The 20959-nt window shown below is 37.0% G+C and overlaps 1 protein-coding gene across 6 annotated transcripts in view; it reads right to left on the reverse strand.

Annotated features, from left to right (window-relative positions):
- The window catches only part of PDLIM5 (PDZ and LIM domain 5), a 228994-nt gene that overhangs the window by 36513 nt on the left and 171522 nt on the right, over positions 1–20959 (reverse strand). For all 6 annotated transcript variants that reach the window (XM_047855535.1, XM_047855534.1, XM_047855532.1 and 3 more), the window contains one exon: positions 17910–18097. In XM_047855535.1, coding sequence (XP_047711491.1) covers positions 17910–18097 — 188 coding nt within the window. The remainder of the gene's footprint in view (positions 1–17909; positions 18098–20959) is intronic.

The raw sequence follows: 20959 nt of genomic DNA on the forward strand, positions 1-20959 counted from the left end.
ACTTAACCGACTGAGCCACCCAGGTGCCCCTTGTTATTACTTTTTAATAGGCCAAGAATATAAAGGTCAGGAAGGATAAGTGACTTACCTAAGGACATATAGGGCAATAAAAGGAGGGAAATGTTTTTTTAACAACTACTACGTACCAAGTAATTTGCTAGGCTTTACCAACATGAGTGAGACAGACATAATTTCTGCCCTCATGAAGTTTAAAGAAGGTTACAGACCAGTAAACAGTCAATTGTTATAGTGGGATAAGTGCTAGAATGATGGAAAGATAATGAATGTAATTATAGATCTTCATTTAGTCAAGTGTATACTGAGAACGTAACACTGTGGCAGGCACTGTGTTATGCATGGGTACACAGGAGGGGACAAAACATGAATAATCCTAGGCCTCAAGGAGCTCATAGCTTTTTCTTTTTTCTTTCTTTCTTTTTTTTTTTTTTTTTTTTTTAGCTGGAGGTGCCTGTGTTTCATCTCAGTACTGACAGTCTATTGAATATATGAACTCAGGAAAAAGATCTGAGCTAGAAGAATTGATTCAAGAGTCATTAGCATATTGATGACATTTGAGGCTGTGGGAGTTAATGAGATTGTTCAGGGAAAGTGAGCGTGAAAACAGAAGAGCTCCTAAGGGTAAGGCAAATAACATATGTACTCTGGGAACACAGCGGAAGGTAGGCAAAAAACCAGGAGACTGCATCACATAAGCCAAATGAGGAAAGTGGACCATTTGGGATCTAAAACCATTTTTGTCTGACTCCAAAACCTATGTACCCTATAGATTCATTCATCAAATATTTATTATGTGCCTACAGTGTCAAATTCTTTGCCAGTTACTGCCTTGACCTATGAAAAATATGAAGGCAGATCTCCTCAAATGTGGTCTAAACCTGGACGTTCTCATTTCTGGAGCAGTTTAGAAGGAGGGGATAGTGATAACTGAGATGATTAACTTCTGCTACTTTAATTTCCTTAATGAGCCTGCCAGAATAAATTTAGGAATAATGTACAAAAGCATTGTTTTTCATTTGCCCCAGTATGCCTAACAGCTTAGATTACCACTTTTAAGCCATTCATGTATTCTATAAAAAATGAGTTTCCAACAGAGATCTAACTTATTTTCCCTAAACCTAGCTGCCCATGCTTTTCAGCCATTGTAATTAGTGGCCGCAAAGTTCTTGAAATAAAACCTAGAAAATCTTGAAATAAAAGGCTAGATTCTTCATGTTCTGAGAAACATTGAAGAAGATTTATTTAACTGCTTCAGAAAGGAAAAATAAAATTATAGATGTAGTACATTTGCTAAAGAGAAACAGGCTTGAAGCAACTGAATGTTAAATTCATTTTTTGTTGTACGAACTCTAAATTGGTGTGAATATTTCACCTACTACATTTGAATTAAGATAAAGCAGCAGAGAATGTCATGGCAATAAATCTAGAAATAACCAGAAAAAAAAATTTTTTAAATCTTGTAATATTTCATTGTTATTGAGTCTGAAATAAGGCTGCTATCAGGAATACTAATGTTCCCTCCCAAAGAAAAAAGACAAATGTTTACAGCCCCAACGACACAGAAGTCATATGTGAGGTTTTATGGTGTGAAAAACAACTGGCTCGAATGCAAAGGGTATTCCAGTTATAAACACTGAGGCTAATGTTGTACTCATATAAATAACTGGGCCACATCAAAGTGACATTCTGGCACTCCTGGGGAGATAAAGTATTGTAATTCAACATCTCCGAGAATTTGTTCACAAAGGTATGGTAGAAATTTTACACATACTAAATCGGGTAGCAATGATGGCAACACGCTTGCATATGACCGTGCACAGCAAGTGCTTTCTTCTCTGCCCCTCCCCCAACCATCTCAAACAGATGGCGGCCAAGAGAAGCAGAGAATCCGTGCATTTCATCTGTCAAGCTCCTTATGTTGGAAGCATAAGCAACAGTCTACTACTACTCTTCATTACCCAGGCATGAAATCATATCCAGTAGAAATAGAAAAGGTTTAAAATTAAGCCAAGATCTAGGATCAGAGCAAAGTACATTTTAGAGAGGCCTGTGCAAATTTTATTAAACGGAATCAAGGATTTTTTTATTCAATGATTAAAAGCAAAGTTGACAGATTAAACTATTATCGTTTCTCTAAGCAGTGGAGAATGCTGGTATGTATTCTTTATGCTGCCATAAAGAATTGGAACAGGTGCGCCCAAGGCCAAGTATCAAATATTTCCGCAACTTCAGGAGGTTAGTTTCTTCCATTAGCAACAGGCCTTTCAACTCTAAGAACCCAGATTAAACTGGATCTAGAGTGTCTTAATTAAAGTGAGTGTGGGGACTGGATTAGGTTCAGTTCTCTTCTTTCTTAATTTGTTGCATCACACATCATTAAAATTTGGGATATATGCAACTTGCCTTTTTCTCCCAACTAGCGGACCTTACACAGAAAACTTCCATTTGTTCAGAGTGACAAGTAAAAGAAACCCAGTGTGTACCTCACAGATAAAGATATGAGATCTTAAAATATCTGGTTTTGCCACCATTCAATTAAAAATCAACATTTCATTTATCAGTCATACAGAGAATTTTCTAAATAATTTCAGTATCACTGTTAAAATTTCTAATTTTACAATGGGAAGCTAAATCCTGCTCTAACTGTGGGTGGTCAATGTGTTTCACAGTAAAAAAGAGGCAGCAGGGGAGGTGGGAGGGAGGGGGAGGAGAATAAAAAGAAACAAAAAAGAAAAACTCAGATAAATTATTAAAAACAAAAACAAAAACAAAAAACAAATCTGAGGCATCATTCACAACCTCAGAAATACTCAAGAGGATCACCTCTGCATGAGGTGAACTCATACAGAATCTAAGCTAAGAATTTATTTCAAATATTAAATTTTTAAAATTTTGCTTATATTTGAATGAGAAAACTATAAAGGACATATATCAAAAAATTACTTATACTAATATTATACCTAGAGTTTTGACATATCTTATTTCCAAAGTAACATGAAACCCAAACAGGCTTGGCTTTTACCATTTTCCCACCAATTGTCACCTATTTATACAAGTGAGAAAGCAGCCTAGTCTCAGTCAGAAATAAAGGAGAAAGGTAGCTCAGGTTTGAGTCGCTCATATAAATAGAATTCTTTTAATGTAGGCAAAAAACCCCACAAAAAAACAAAAAACAAAAACAACAACAAAAAAAACAAAACCTGAAGCAGAAAGGGGACTAAAAGTTAATGAGCGTTCCTCATGTCAAATATCAACAATGTCTCTCATGATGAATACAAGTTACTGGAAAATTGAAAACTTGGGATACTCCTTACATTTCTTTTATTACTACTAATTCTCTAAGACAGCTCTCTCAATTAAAGCCATTAAATCTCTGAAATAAGTGAAACTGTATTATCATTATCCAGAGTTATGTTTGAATTTCACATCTTTTAAAAGCTTTTAAAAGCTATTTTATGCTGGAGGAAGCCATACATCTGGCATAATGTTAAGATATACTCGGGCTCCTTGTTCTGTTAATTTCTAGCTCCATAAACACAGAAATGTGTTAAGTTTCCTCACCTGTAAAACAGCAACTACCTCAAAATGTGAGAGCTTAAATGTGATGGTGTAAGTAAAATGTTTACTTAATTTTCTTGAATGTGTAAGAAATGCTTCACAAGTATCAATTACACTCTGACATAAGATCTTACCTGTTTTTTTAATTTTTTTTTTTTAACATTTATTTATTTTTGAGACAGAGAGAGAGACAGAGCATGAACGGGGGAGGAGCAGAGAGAGGGAGACACAGAATCGGAAGCAGGCTCCAGGCTCTGAGCCATCAGCCCAGAGCCCAACGAGAGGCTCGAACTCATGGACCGCGAGATCGTGACCTGAGCTGAAGTTGGATGCCCAACCGACTGAGCCACCCAGGCGCCCCAGATCTTACCTGTTTTAAAAAATAAGGTATCAACTCATTCAAAAACTACTTAGAGACCACACACAATGTTTTAGATCTAGGAACTCTTTGGGTATGGAAGATACACCCAAGAATAAGATGCTTGCCCCAAAGAGTTTTATCTTCTCTCAGGTGATGTTCACAAACAGGCAACAGAGTGCCTTCGGATTAGAGTTGTCAAGGGTGCTCACGACTCTGAGAAAAGTTTGCATCTATTGTACAGAATCATCAAGCATAATTTTTCTTATTCCTATGGTTTAACCCTAGGTTTGGAAATTTTTTTCTGTAACTGGCCAGAGAGTACATATTTTAGGTTTTGTGGGATGTAAGGTTTATTTGGCAGCTACTCAATTATGCCATTGCAGCAGGGAAGGAGCCACAGACATCATGTAACAAATGTAAACAAATGAGCCTGGCAGTGCTCCAATAAAACTTTATTATAAAAACAGGTGGTAGGCCAGAGGTGACCAAAGTCATAGTTTGCCAACCTCTGGTTTAAACTGCATGCATCAATTAATGAGGAATAATAACTCTTCTTAAAAAATTTTTTTTAATGTTTATTTATTTTTGAGAGAGAGAGAGACAGACAGACAGCATGAGTGGGGGAGGGGCAGAGAACGAGGGAGACACAGAATCCAAAGCTGGCTCCGAGCTGTCAGCACAGAGCCCGACGCGGGGCTCGAACCCACAAACTGTGAGATCATGACCCGAGCCGAAGTCCTACGCTTAACCGAGGAATAATTCTTAATGAAAATCATATATGAGTAAGTCCAGGTGTCTTCCCTTAGAAAAGATTTAATATTTTAATCTCAGGACGAAGGAAAAATGGGGAGAAAGAAGAGCTTTCACAACTGTGCTCTTGCGTCAGCACAGGAAAGCTTCCAACACAGAAATAAATTCCAGTTTATGGGGGGAAAAAAGGCAGTTAATGGTTGTTACTTTTATTTTTTCCTGAGAATCGTGATTCTAAACCAAAATCTACATGTTATATAAAAAGACAAAGCATATTTTACATGCTTCACACCGCAGCTTTGACAATGGACAGCTCCAGTCAGGCCTTTACAGCAAGTGGACTGTTTAGTTTAATGATGTAGAAATGCAGGGGAGCAGATGGCAGTAAAACATTATTAGAAGAGATGAAACATATGCAACTGGTAGCAGTTTACTTATTCATATAAAAATTTTTAAATGGAACCAATAAATCTATCCATTCATTGTAAGCCTACAATGAAATTTGGGATGGTTGTAGAAACAGTAATTTCCTTTCTCACCCCTATCTTCTTTAGACTTCAAATAAAAGATAGAATTTATATCCACTTATAACTGAGATGCACATCATTCAATCTGTGATCTAATCAGATCTCATAAATATATCTGAGTCTTCCTTGAAAAAAAAAAAAAAACAAAAAAGAATACATCAGATCTCTCCAAAGCTCTGTCCATAATGAATAAATAAGCTTTTCTTTATTGCTAAAATGTAGCACACAACAGAGGGAGGGTATGATAAAGGGTCATTTAACTAGAATCTTAGATAAGTTTTGAAAATGAAGTTTAGAAACAAAGAAAATGCTACTTGAAACAGTCCTTAGAAGTTGCTAGTCACCTGGTTTATCCTCCCAATGCAAACAATACTCCTTTCTGCACTATCCCATAGAGAGTTAGTCTTCCTTAAATATAGTCATTGATACTATCTTGTGATAACAAGAAAATACACTATTTAGTCAAAATAACTAGGTCCAAATCACTATGGGACTCTGAACAATTCCTTTGACTTCTTTCAGACTCTCTTACCTCATTGGTAAAATGATGCCCATTTAAAATTTTAATGACATTACCTTATTGCACACTCTGAGTGAAAAGATACTTAACTGAAAGTATTATAGAAAATAATTATTGCTACTAATCAATGATATGCACAATTTTTCTGTTAAGCAAGGTTTTTTTGCTCCCTTCATGACTATTATATTCCTGAGTTCCAAGTGCCCGAATGGGGATGGTGAGTATTCCCCATGAAAGGATGTAACAGAAGCTAAAATTAACTAAATATTCATTTTGAAAAGCACGTTTGTGTCTTTTTCCCTTTTGCATTTGACCAAAAGAAATTGACTGTGTCCCTAAAAGACCTTCAAATGATCCTAACTTTTCTATTTACAGCTTACTTGCACTATGCTTCTTCAAAACATAATTCATGTTTTCAAAAAGAAATCACCAATTTTGATAAATTTCATCGTAAGTTAAAAGCCCTTACTTTTTGCCACATATATTAAAACTGTTTCGAAAAAAAAAAGCAATCCACTAGTAAAAGGCTTATATACATATAATCTGATAACATTTGTTCACTAAGGAGAATCAGAGATTCCAAATGTCTAATATTAAATGATAGAATACTACTAGTGTATGGAGTATGTCACCATCAACTAAATGCCTTTCCTTTCCTCAGTTCTATAGAATGTCTGCCTCCATTGACACATTTAACAATAAAAGTAAAAAAAGAAATCCAGTAATTTCTTGCCAACATCAGGGAACATAAGAATAAACAGGGAGTTGTGTGTACATACAAAAAGACAGCACTGAGATGGTATCATTCTAGCAAGCTTCAAGCGCTGCTAATGAAAACAGCAAAAGGAAAAATTTCAGCACATCTAGACGATACTAACTACTGTAAAAGAAAACACAACAAAGCTTTTTATTTTCATTGGCTTTATGAAATAAGGCCACAGTTTCCTACAGAAAACAGTGATTATAGTATTAGCCAATATGGTATAGCTAAATGATTTTCTGAGTAAGAAATTATGTTATTTATTAAATACTTACAATAGTGTTAACACACTGAAGTACCATCACAAATGCTCTTAAAAGCTACATATTTTGGGGCGCCTGGGTGGCTCAGTCAGTTGAGCGTCTGACTTCGGCTCAGGTCATGATTTCACGGTTCGTGAGTTCGAGCCCCGCATCTGGCTCGCTGCTGTAAGTGTAGAGCCTGCTTCAGACCCTCTATCCTCCCCTCTCTCTGCCCCTCCCCAGCTCATTCTCGCTCTCTCTTTCTCAAAAATAAACATTTTTTTAAAAAAAAGTTATATATTTTGGAAGTGGAAAAGAAGAAAAAACCCTGTAATAAGTGGGAAAAAAATTTAAGCATATCTATGGACTTAAAGCTTTCTGAACTACATACAAATAACAACATGAGTACTTAATTTTTGACTGGTAGGGCTCTATAGGATTCTTCTTGTTTTGTCTTGTAAGAAAACCTTTTCCATCTCATAATGTTTATTTCCATGACAACACACATAGCACAAGTCCTTCCAGAAAGGCAAGCAGTGCAATGCCAAAGCTACCAACCTCATGATTGCAACTATAAAGAATTGAAAGAGAGTCAACATTTAGAAAATGATGGGGAAATCAATGTACTTGCCTAAGGAAATGCTGCAAAAATAGACTAGTTATGTTTAACTTATTTCTCAAGTACAAGATACAACCCAGATTTATATTTTGTAACTAGACACATTAAAAAAAAAAACCCCAAAACTAGAGACATATTCAATCAATTTTCTGTGCCATAATCTGACTTACTCAAAGCCAAGTATAGTTTCTCTAAGCCAAATACAATCCCTACCAGTGTTTCAAAGTTGTTTTTTTAAATATTTATTTATTCACTTTTGAGAGAAAGAGAGGGAGGGAGGGAGGGAGGGTAGGGCAGAGACAGACAGACAGACAGACAGAATTCTAAGCAGTCTCTGTGCCGGCAGCATGGAGCCCAACACAAACTGTGAGACGATGACCTGAGTCGAAATCAGGAGTCGGATGCTTAACTGATTGAGCCACACAGGCACCTCCCCTACCAGTGTTTTAATACAGGATAAATGCTCTAAAGGGAATAAAGCTCCCTGAAGAGCAATGGTTAGAACTTGCCTCCCATCAGGTTAAAGTGTTAAACTGCATTCTCTTGCCCTTGGAATTCTCTTCATTCCCATTCCCACTGCCCAGTGTAATATTCGTTATCAGCATCTCTATCCTGGATTATCTCAACAACCTCTTTAGTCACCAGGACTCCAATCTTAATCTCCACACTGAGGTCATAATGAGCTTTTAAACCCATTAACACTATTAATGATCTTTTAATGATTGCAAATCTGATGGTCACTTTCCAGTTTACAAATCTTTTAAGGGCTTCCTTTCTGCATCAATCCCCAGTCTTACTTTCAAAGCCCTTTTCTGACCAGACCCCCACTAGCCCATCCAACTTTCTTTCTGGCCACTATCTAGACTGAATAACTTGAGCCAAGTTCTCCGAGAGCTTCTGCATACGTTGCTCCCTCTCCAACTTGGCCTCTTCCTAAAAATATTCAAGGGGCACTGCTATGTGACACGATTTTGCTTTAGGCATAAACATGAACACCTTATTCTTGCATAAAATATGACTCCACTATAAACTAATATAAACAAATATTGTATCTCAAGATTGTATCATTGGAACTTTACTGGTATCTTTCTTCCCTCTCCATAAGACCTCCTTGTCTGATCTGGAACTTGTAATCTAACTTAACTGTTTGCTCCTTTTTTTGCTAATTTCTATTATTTACTGGTGCTTTGCATCCAAGTTAATTTGTCCATCTTGATAAAATGAACAACTATGCTTAATATTTCCTCTGCATTCCACTGCTTGGTTCCTTATAGGCCATATATTCCCATATTTTTTAAGAAAACAGGGCTTCAAGGGCGCCTGGGTGGCTTGGTCAGTTAAGCGTCCGACTTCGGCTCAGGTCATGATCTCATGGTCTGTGAGTTCGAGCCCCGCGTTGGGCTCTGTGCTGACCGCTCAGAGCCTGGATCCTGTTTCAGATTCTGTGTCTCCCTCTCTCTCTGCCCCTCCCCTGTTCATGCTCTGTCTCTCTCTGTCTCAAAAATAAATAAACGTTAAAAAAAAATTAAAAAAAAAAAAAAAGAAAACAGGGCTTCAGATCTATTACTAATTTTTTTAGTTACTGGAAATAAATAATACAGTACTAGTTATAGTACTGTATACACACAACTCTAAAGTCTTAATGGCAGTTTAATGCTTCAAAGAGAGTGGAGTCCTCTGCTCCCTGGGCATATGTGTAGTTTTTAATGGCAGTCTTTGCCAGACAGCACGTCCACCTTTGCTCAATGACTAGCGGGAACTTCAAGTCTGATAGGAGGAAAGAACAACGTCCTGTGAATTCCTCAAAATATACGAAGAAGATGTTCAAAATAAGACAAACCGACCTATCCACCCACTTACCTACTCAGCCACTGACATTTACCAAAGGCCTAGGAACTGTGCTGGGTATTGTTTAGGTACTGTACAACAAAGAGTAGTAAGACTTGGTCCCTGTCCTTAAGGGGACCTAAAAACAGTGGTAAAAGACACATATGTAAACAATTACAATGAATATGATGGATGCTATAATAAAGCCATCATCAACATTTTGTAGGGACAGAGAGAAAGAACAGCCAATTATTCAGAGGGCTCAGGAAAGGTTCACAAAGGAGATAACATCTGGTCTCGAAGAGTGAAGAGAAATTTTTCAGGTGTAGAAGAGTGGAAAAGCATTTAAATAAAAGGAGCAGCTTTACCAAGTACAGAGGTGTGTGCCCAAGGAATGGTATGAACTCTTGAACTGTGTGACACGACTGCAGAGAACGTGAAGAACTGTATTACAAAATAGGCTGGAGAAGAAGGTTGGCACAAGGCAATAAAGGGACCATAAGCTCTGTTAAGAAGCCAAACATTGAATGTGTGGGAAGCAGAGAGCCCGAAACATTTTCAAGCAGAGAAGTCACAGGAGCAGAACTGTTCTGCTAGATGGTAACAGTGTAAGTTATTAATGCTGTCACTACCAGGAAGAGAGGGGTAAAAACTTAATCTTTCTTGAGTACCCGTCTATGTACCACAAACTTCAGTATGTGTTATTATCGTTTGTGTATGTATGTATACGTACTTACTCATATACAAACATAACAACAATGTTATGGGGGACTCTTTTAGCCTCTTATTTTAACAGATAAAGAAACTGAAGGCTCAAATGCTCCATTTAGGGAACACCCCTGGCCTTCTGAATTTCATGCCCCACAGGGGAGGCATTCCTATTTTTCAGAGCCACTACCTGTCAGCAAAGTGGGTTCGAGGAACAACAGCCCTAATCTTAATGAATTAGACATTCTCATTTTCTATATATTTAAACTAAAGTTAGAAAACTGATGTGCTTCCAAAATCTAATGGCTCCTCATGACTTTAAGACTGGATTTGTGAAGAATATCTGACTATATTTGGTAAGATAGTAGTATTTTATATTTGCATCAAATGAACTAAACTTACCCAATATGGAATCCATAACCTACAGAGAGTCTAGGGTAAAAACATTACACAGCAAATTAGATCACCTACATAAACACGGGAACATATTTGTAAGTTAAACCATAAAATTTATGAAGGCTTGAAAATACCTATCTAACCACTTATTAATTATATTCAATGTGAAGATTTCAAGCATTACAAAATCTATTAGACGTACAAATATAGTGAATTAAAATGTAAGTTTAAAAAAGTATAAATCCCCAATTCTGAAAACCAACAAGAAGAATGTCGCCTTTTATGTATCTTCCTAGATCAAGTTAATATTTCCAAAGGGACTACTACATCTGAATTATGAAAGTATTAAAGGCACAGGGCAAGTAGGAAGCAGTATTTGCTAGCTTACATAAAACTCAAGCTTGGACTCTTACTTCTTTTGTGTCTTAACACTTTCATGCAGACTATGAACTCCTGAACACCCTACATCCTAAAATAGTCAGGTCTTTGCCAGTCACGGACAAGTCTGTGTATGTGTGGTGGTGTATGTTAAAATACATGCCTGAGAAAAAGAAGATGATCCGATCAAACTATAATGCTGTTACAAATACACCTAGTTACTCTTTATCAAGTGGTACAGCATTACTAAGTTCTTGGGTAACACAAGCTATATAACATCACAAATGAAAGGATCTAAGATTCAAAGTCAGAACTTCAGGGGAAGTAATGGAATCCTATGACAGATTCAGAACACACTAGTAGGTGTTAAAAATTCAATCAGCCCTTTCAATGCAGTTTGGGGAGGGCTATCATTTCCAAACTACATTACTCATCTGATATACAAAAGTATGTCTAATACTTATTTAAATAAATGGCTTCCAAGTGTTTTGACTACTAAAACATAGTAATAAACACTGTGACCCAAAATACATGTTTGTATACTTACTTCCATGCATGTATAAACTAAAACCACATTTTCCTAACATGATACCTACCCTTATTACGTAAAATACTTAATATATTAAAATATTCTTATATCTTCTATTTTATTTCATTTATTTTCAATTATTTTTGAGAGAGAGAGAGAGAGTGAGTGTGTGTGCACATGCACACAAGCCAGGGAGAAGGGTAGAGGGAGAGAGAATCTCAGGCACACCACACTCAGCACAGAGCTGGAAAGCGGGGCTTGATCCCACGACCCTGGGATCATCACCCGAGCCAAAATCAAGAGTTTGGATGCTCAACTGACTGAGCCACCCAGGCACCCCTATTTTATTTCATTTTTTAATGAAAATACTGGCTATGATCCATTAAACCGATTTCATGATCAACCAAGCCAGTTATAGACTGCAATTTAGTAATTTTTATCTCATCCTTCTCACACAACTTTAGGAATTATGCTAAAACGACATCATTGATAAGAGTCACTATTTGAATGATGTTGGGGGGGGGATCTTTATCCCCCACATTAGAGCACAGCTATAAACTATCAAGAGAAAGAAGCCTGAAGTTCTGTGTGAGAGAAACCAATGCTTTATTCTGAGTCCACCTGCCAGCAACTGGCCTCTCCAGCTTTTGCCTCCCCTTCATTGCAGTTTTCACAATGTGAAACTACACAATGTGTAGTTTTCACAATGTAGTTTTCACAGGTGAACCGTGAAGAACATGAGAACCCCCAATGAGACAGCTCTCCCCTTGTAAATCAAATAACCTTTTCATTTGCATTAGAAAGCTCTTAAACTTATCAAAGAGTAAGAATAGATGCTGAGGTGTTTTTGTTCTGTTTTGCATGGTGTACTATTAGGTAGAGTGGAATACAACAATGTGCATGGCTGGGCATTTTACATCTGTTTTACAATTTTTACAAAATAGTGTAAAATAAGTAACTTTAACATTGCATAGTACACATTAAATGCCACTTTGCAGCACCTAGAGAAAGATAAACAGCAAGAGTTCTGCAAATATTTTCTAATTTGAGCTAAGCATCACGATATAATTCAACTATGATTCACAATGGCAAAACGTGTTTTCTTATTATAATATTAATGCTTTCTAACGTTATATAATGTGTAGTATTTTATACTGCTATAGTTTTGCTCAAATTAAATTCACTTGTATTTTCGTAAGAAGTACAGTATTTTAAATACTAACTATATGAATCATGATTATAGTTGTGTTATTTGACTGCTTTGATTAACTGCAAATTACACTCAGAGAAGACAGGATTCTGTTGCCCTCTTGTGGTAATCTTGCTGTAGTGTATTCTCCAGGAGTTCCACCTCAATTGGGATTTTTCTTTTCACTTTAAAAGAGTGGTTATTTTAACCACAGTTTCTGAATTTCCAACAGCAGGACATATATTTTCTGCCCTCTGCAGTGCACAAAGTTAATGTTAGTTTCTACCTCATATAGTTTTCCCCTCATTTTTAAGAAACATTCTCCTGTTCCCTTCCAGTTACTACACCAAAGAGATTTTTCTTAAAATTACTCCCTATATTCTAATGCACATACAAAATAATTGAAGCAAATATCCAGTCATAGATAAACTTCAAGTAAGTGGTAAATAATTAAAAATGTATGGGCTGGAGGCGCCTCGGTGGCTCAGTCGGTTGAGCATCTGACTTTGGCTCAGGTCATGATCTTGCGGTTCTGGAGTTCAAGCCCCACATCGGGCTGGCTGCTGTCAGCCTGTCAGTGCAGAGCCCGCTTTGAATCCTCTTTCCCTCTCTCTCTGCCCACCTCCACCCCCACTTGTGCTCTTTCAAAAATTAAAAAAAAAAGACATTAAAAAATTTAAAAAAAACAACAACAAACTATGGGGTTGAGATGTCGGCATTTTCCCCCAAGAGAACAGGTTTTGCTAAATCAATTAACAGTCTAGAAATTTCAGAAGCTAATGATATCAGACTGAATATTTTAAGTTTTTGAAAGTAAGACGACAGTCATTTCTTTAAAATAGTCCAGACCATAAGCAATGGCCTATTTGTTGTTTCCCCTCCAACAAAAAATTTTAGCTTATCCTTGCAAAATTAGTAACACATAATAATTCAAAACCATTCAAAATGACACTATGAAATAAATTTTAGTATAAATATTAGTATTTGTCTAAAGATAATTTATTAATAATTAACAAAGTTAGTGTCTGATAGGTTTAAACACTGGAAAATTACAAATCAAAAGACAGAATTCCTAAATTAACTAAAAAATCACTCTTACAATGTAAAATGAGTCTTAAATAATAATAAATGATCAATCATTAAAGCAATTCTTAAAATATACATATATATATTTAAAAGCAGACCCTTGTATATATTCAATCAATACTTTTCCCAACACTGATGAGGAAAGGCTAGAATTCAGTAGCAGTCTAGGTAAAAAGCACATTCTCTAAAGAAGGACTAGAGCATTCTAAGGCAAGGTAGCATGGCATGTGTCAGTAACTTGAGATGCTTTAGTAAGGCTACGGCACAGATTACAAATTTGAAGCAGTGGGAGACGACACTGAGAAGTTAGCAGGAGCCAAAGTGAAAGTGGACTTCCGTGGTAAGTTAAGGGATGGAGAAACACAGTAAAGCATCTGCAACAGGAGAGGAACATGGGCAAATCAGAGTTCTACAAAGATATCTGCTGCAGTATGGAGGACAGACTGATGGGGTGAGAAGAAGACAGGGAAACTACTTACAAGCTGTTTGCAATGACAAAAGCTCGGACCAAGGCAATGGCTCTCACCACAGAGAGGAGAGAAGAAACTTGAGAAATACTAAGTAAAATCATTAGGTGTTAGTTACTGTGCAAACGTGGGGGTAAGAGGTGGGAGGTCTCAAGATTACACTGGAGCTTTGGTGACTAGTGGATGTACCATTCCCAGGGTTAGGTAATAATATTTCTGGACATGCTACATTTAAGGTGCCACATGGAAACAGCAAGTAGGTCAACAAATTTGAGGATATGGAGCTCAGGACTGAGAGGACCCTAAATTATCAGTGGCTAGGTTGTAAAAGGAATCTGGATGACAGATCATCCAGGGAGTGTAAAGAGTGAAAAGAGACGAAGGCTGAGGGTTTGGAACTAGAGGCACTTAAGTATATGATCCCATCTTCTTGTTAAGAGGAGTCCTTTAGTCCTGTAACTATCACTTTTATTCATTTTAGGAGAAACGGGATTATTTAGTCTGCCTTGATTTTACAGATCAGAAAACAGAGGGTCAAAGAAGTTAAGTGACTTTACTAAAAGCCATTGGTAGAAGGGATTGAAAATTCAGGTTTCCAGATAAAGCCCAGGTTGTTCCCTCTTATTATTCGAATGCTCTCTCTCTATAACTAAATGAGGGATAAAAACCACATGATCATCTCATTAGATGCAGAAAAAAGTATTTGACAAAGTTCAACATCTGTTCATGATAAAAACTCTCCACAAAGTAGAATTATAGGGAATATACCTTCACATAATAAAGGCTGTTTATGACAAACCCAATGCTAACATCATATTCAATGGTGAAAAGCTAACAGCTTTTCCTCGAAGATCAAGAACGAGACAAGAATGTCCACTCTCCCCATTTTGATTCTACATAGTGCATATCATAGTCCTAGTCACAGCAATCAGACAAGAAAGAGATAAAAGGCATCCAAATTGGGAAGGAGGAAGTAAAACTGTCACTATTTGCAGATGACATGATAGTATGTATAGAAAAGCCTAAAAACTCCACCAAAGAACTCTTAGAACTAATAGAAAAAAATTAGTAAAGTTGCAGGATACAAAATTAATGCACAAAAATCTGTTGCACTTCTATACACTAATGAACTACCAGAAAGAGAAATAAAGAAAATAATCCCATTTGCAACTGCACCAAAAATAATAAAATACCTAGAAATAAACTTAACCAAGAAGGTAAAAGAACTGTGAACTCTGAAAACTATAAACGCTGATGAAAGAAACTGAAGATTATACAAACAAATGGGAAGGTATTCTATATTCATGAACTGGGAGAGTTACTATTGTTAAAAAAATCCATACTACCCAAACAATCTACAGATGCAATGCAATCCCTATCAAAATCCAAATAGTATTTTTCACAAAACTAGACCAAACAATTCTAAAATTTGTATGGAAAAAGAGAAGACCCTGAATAGACAAAGCAATGTTGAGAAAAAGGAGCAAAGCTGTAGGTATCACAGTCCCAAATTTTTTTTTAAGTTTATTTATTTTTCAGAGCAGAGGAGGGGCAAAGAGAGAGGGAAAGAGAGAATCCCAAGCAGGCTCTGAACTGTCAGCACAGAGCCCAATGTGGGGCTCGATCCCATGAACCATGAGATCATGACCTGAGCTGAAATCAAGAGTTAATGGCTTAACTGATTGAGCCATCCAGGTGCCCCATAGCCCCAGATTTTAAAGTATACCACAAAGCTATAGTAGTCAAAACAGTATGGTACTGGCTGGCAAAAACACAGACACACAGATCAATGGAATAATAGATACAGATCCCAGAATTAAACCCATACTTATATGATCAATTAATCTACAACAAAGGAGGCAAGAACACACAATAGGGGGGAAGATAGTTTAATCTCTTCAATAAATATTCCTGGGAAAACTGGACAATTAAATGCAAAAGAATGAAAGGGGACCACTTTCTTATACCATACAGAAAAATAACTCAAAACAGATTAAAGATCTGTGAGACCTGTGGGGCACCTGGGTGTCTCAGTAGGTTAAGCATCTGACTTCAGCTCAGGTCATGATTTCACGGTTCGTGGATTTGAGCTCCATGTCAGACTCTGTGCTGACAGCTTAGAGCCTGGAGTCTGCTTCAGATTCTGTTTCCCTCTCTCTCTCTGCCCCTCCCCCTGCTCATGCTCTGTCTCTCAAAAAATAAAAAAAAAAAAAAAATGTTAAAAAAATTTTTTAAAAAAGAAAAAGATCTGTGAGACCCGAAACCCTAAAACTCCTTAAAAAACACAAGCAGTAATCTCTTTGACATCAGGCTTCACAACATTTTTCTAGTTACATCTTCTCTGGCAAGGAAAACAAAAGCCAAAATAAACTATTGGGACTACACCAAAATCAAGGAAGGAAATCATTAATAAAATGAAAAGGCAACCTACTGAATGGGAGAGGATATTTGCAAATGATCTATCTAATAAGGTGTTAATATCTAAGATATATAAAGAATTTAAACAAGTCAACACCAAAAAACAAATAATCCGATAAAAAATGGGCAGAGGACTTCAATAAAAATTTTTCCAAGAAGACATACGGATGCCAAGAGACACATGAAAAGATGCTCAACATCACTAACCACCAGGCAAATGCAAATCAAAACCACAATGACATCTCACCTTCCACCTGTCAGAATGGCTAAAATCAAAAAGACAAGACATAACAAGTGTTGGCAAGGATATGGAGAATAGGGAACTCTTGTGCACTACTGGTGGGAATGCAATTTGGTTCAACCACGGTGGAAAAGAGTATGGACATTCCTCAAAAACCTAAAAATAGAAATATCATATGATCTAGTAATTCCACTACTGGGTATTTACCCAAAGAAAACAGAAATATTATTTCAAAAAAATATATGCAATCCCTTTGTTTACTGTAGCATAATTTATAATAACCAACATGTGAAAGCAGCCCAGGTGTCCATCAACAGATGGACGGATAAAAAAGATGTGGTGTGTATATATATATATAATAGGACTCAGCCATAAAAAAGAATGAGATCCTGCCTTTTGGTAACAACATGGATGGACCTGGAGGGTTTTATGCTACGTAAAATAAGTCAGAGAAAGACAAATACCATAGGATTTCACTTATGTGTGGAATTAAAAAAAAAATGAATAAACAGAAAAATAAACAAACAGAATCATAAATACAGAGAACTAAATGGTGGTTGCCAGAGGGTAAGGGCACTGAGGGGCTGGGTGAAATAGGTGAAAGGGACTAACAAGTACAAATTTCCAGTTATAAAGTAAGTCACAGGGATAAAAAGTACAGCATAGGGTATCTATGGTCAATAATATGTTATATGGTGACAAACGGTAACTACATTTATTGTGGTGAGTACAGCATAATGTCTAGAACTGTCAAAACACTATGTGGTACAGCTGAAAATACGTAACATTATATGTCAACTATACTTAAATTAATTAAAATTACAAAGAATTAAAATAAAATAAAATATGTGCTCTTTTTGGTACTGTAACCTTCTTGCAATTCTGCCTCATAAATCTTCAGAGGACAAGAAGGCAAAGATTCCTTCTTCAGTGGTTGATGACAATAAATGCTTCTGTTGTTGCTATTTTGTATATATCATCAAAGCTAAAATGCTGTATTTCCAAGGCTAAACTTCCATCAATACAGTTCGTTAGTAAGACCCCAAGTTTACAATTCACACATGTTTCTTGAGTAATCTGGGAAACAAAGAAATTGCTATAATTATGAGTAGCAAATGGCAACTCTATCAAACACACACACAGAACGTTTATGAGACACCTCAGAGGAAACTAGCTATAGCTAGTCTATGCAGTCCTTTTTAAAGCTGAGATGGTCAAGAATGGGTTTCGCCAGTGAATTCTATCATACGTCCTAGAAGATATTTTCATAATTACACTTAAGAAAAACAAAAAGCAAGGGATTTCTTTGGCCCACCTGCTTGGTTTGGCTGTTGCCAGCTTGGAGATTTGATAACGTTGGTGGATCCTGGAGGTTTGAAGGCAGCAGCAGTTGTGAGACCAGCCACCCCTGGTCTAGTGGCCGCTGGGCTCTCCTGTCTCTCAGGCATGCTCCGAGCTGAAGCTACTGATGGGACCAATTGCTGAGGAGTCTCCTGGGTGTTGCTAGAAAGGAAACAAGGAAACGCTTTGGTGAAGTGATAGCAGTCTGACTTAGCAATGAGCCTTTCTTTTCTCAATCTATTAAATCTCTAAGGAAAATAAAAATATTAATGGATATTTTAAAAAAGAAAACTGTGACTGAGGGACCATCTTTCTTTGAAACAAACAAAACAAAACAAGAAAGGAGGAAAGGAGTCAGATTACATTTGTTCATTACTTTGCAAATTCTCTTTCAAAGGTCTACCAGGAGAAATTAGGCTATTAAAACATTGTTACACCCAATCCCTTCGAAAAAGAAGCTATTTCTCTCTTCCTATTCTTATTTCAACATTTCAGAAGAGTCATCTGGATTAAAACAATTAATTAGTAAAGAATCCCTGATAACCTCTATGAAATGGCATAGATATCTCTTCCCCCTCCTTCTCACATTCTTCTGGAGTTTTATGAACTCAGTTTTCCTGACATCTTAACAGTCACTCTTTTCACTCACATACTTACTCACTTATTCATTCATTGAATAAACATTTAAGGACCTATTACATGCCAGACATTGTGCTCAGCACTGGCCACAGAGTGGTAAACAAGAGATAACATCCCCTGCTTAATAGAACATACAATGTTGTATGTTCATAACACAGATAAACAAGACAAAACCGCCACTGTCCTCACTCAAAGTTATTTACTTGCTTAACAGGAGGCCTCATCTGTGCTGGTTCCAGTTTGAGTTAGAAAACCATATGGCTTTTTATTACCCTGTCATTTGTTATTTATAATTATATACTGTCATTTCAAAAAAATCATTTTAAGTAGCTCAAATTATAAAATCAATACTTTGGAATGATATAATACTATAGCAGTTCCTCTCAAGTGAAGTATCACAATAATAATTATTGTAACAACAATAAGAATACATTATACTAACTTCTGAACAAAAATCAAGGTACTGGTTGCTTAAATAATTCCATGCACAGAAACTCAAGTCCTTCCATAATTGAAACAAACAGCTGGAGGAATAGATCAATAAAGATAGGATACTAATTAATGACCAGTGAAATAAGTGCCCTTAATTATACTGCTTCGGTTGAGATTATTTCAATGAAAAGAAATTTCAAATTCAATCATGACCACTCTACTACCATTCTAGGGGCTCCTGGGCACCTGGGGTGGTGTGGGTGACTTCAGTTGATTGAGCATCCAACTCTTCATTTCAGCTCAGGTCAAGATCACAAGGTTCATGAGATCGAGCCCTATAGCCTGCTTGGGATCCTCTCTCCCTCTTTCTCTCTGCCTCTTTCTCTCTCTCTCTCTTCCTCAATCTCTCTCTCTCTCTCCTTTTCTCTCAAAATAAATGAGTAAACTTAGAAAAAAAAAAAAAGAATACCTGATTTTTCCAACGCTCTTGAATCTGGGATGAAAACTAACAAAGCAGACCTGAAACTGCCTAGTCTTAGGAAGGCCACTTGTAAGGTTGGCCTCTAACTGGCATTTGAGAACTTGGCCGGTAAACAGTTTCTTACAATCATATAAAACTTTTTTTCTAAAAGATAAGAGTAGCTCACTGTGCCTAAACTGTATAAACAACATGGTTTATGCTGAACACCTGCTTTCCTTCTGAGAGTCTGGACTTACAGTATAAACTAGGCACAGGGTGACAAAATAAGGAGCCCCAATAAAAAGTTTGTCTTGGGCGCCTGGGTGGCTCAGTCAGTTGAGCGTCTGACTTCAGCTCAGATCTGACTTCAGGTCATGATTTCATGGTTCATGGGTTCCAGACCCAAGTTGGGGTCTGTGCTGATGGCTCAGAGCCTGGAGCATGCTTCAGATTCTGTGTCTCTCTCTCTCTGCCCGTGCCCTGCTTGCCCACACTCTGTCTCTCCCTGTCTTCCTCTCTCAAAAATAAACATCAAAAAAAAAAAGTTAAAAAAAAAAGTTTGTCTTACGTACTCAGTTTCTAATGAGCTTTTCCAGTAAACAACATTGTGCACGTTTTGTCACAGCTCACTGCTATAGGAAGGAACACATCCTGTGTGACCTCACTGAGAAAGGACTTTTGGAAACTTGAGTGTCTTTTCTTCTGGACTTGATCCCCATACCCTTTCCCCTTGCTGATTTTGCTTTGTATTCTTGTACCATAATAATCTTAGTCATAAGTACAACTATATACCCAGTTCTGTAAGTCCTCTAGTGAATCATCAAACCTGGGGGTGGTCCTGGGGTGCCTCTGACACTAAACAGTTTTGAAAAATCATACTAGAGCTAGTTTAACTTTCTTGAAATATCATTCCCTATTATTGTTCTCTCAAATTCAAGTGTAACAGAGCCATCACCTTCTTTATTTTTAAAAAAAAAAATTAATGTTTATTTTTGAGAGAGAGACAGAATTGAGTGGGGGAGGGGCAGGGAGAGGAAAACACAGAATCTGAGGCGGGCTCTAGGCTACGAGCTGTCAGCACAGAGTCCAATGCAGTGCTCAAACTCACGAACCGTTGAAATCATGACCTGAGCTGAAGTTGGACGCTCAACCGACTGAGCCACCCACGTGCCCCTAAGATGTTTAAATCTTAAACAATACTCTTTAGATACAAAGTGTGAGCAGGAAATTATAAAGACAGACCTTATAAAATTCTAGGGGCACCTGGGTGGCTCAGTCAGTTAGGCATCCAACTCATGATTTTGGCTTGGGTCATGATCTGATGGTTCATGAGTTCCAGGCTCTATGCTGACAGTTCAGAGGCTGCTTGAGATTCTCTCTCTCTCTCCCTCTCTCTGTCCCTCCCCTGCTCACTCTCACTCTCTCTCAAAAATAAATAAACTTTTTAAAAAGTTCTAAATTATAAGAAAGAAAGCTGTTCCATTTATGTTTAA

Source organism: Prionailurus viverrinus, chromosome B1 (assembly GCF_022837055.1).
Source record: "Prionailurus viverrinus isolate Anna chromosome B1, UM_Priviv_1.0, whole genome shotgun sequence".
Taxonomy (NCBI): Eukaryota; Metazoa; Chordata; class Mammalia; order Carnivora; family Felidae; genus Prionailurus; species Prionailurus viverrinus.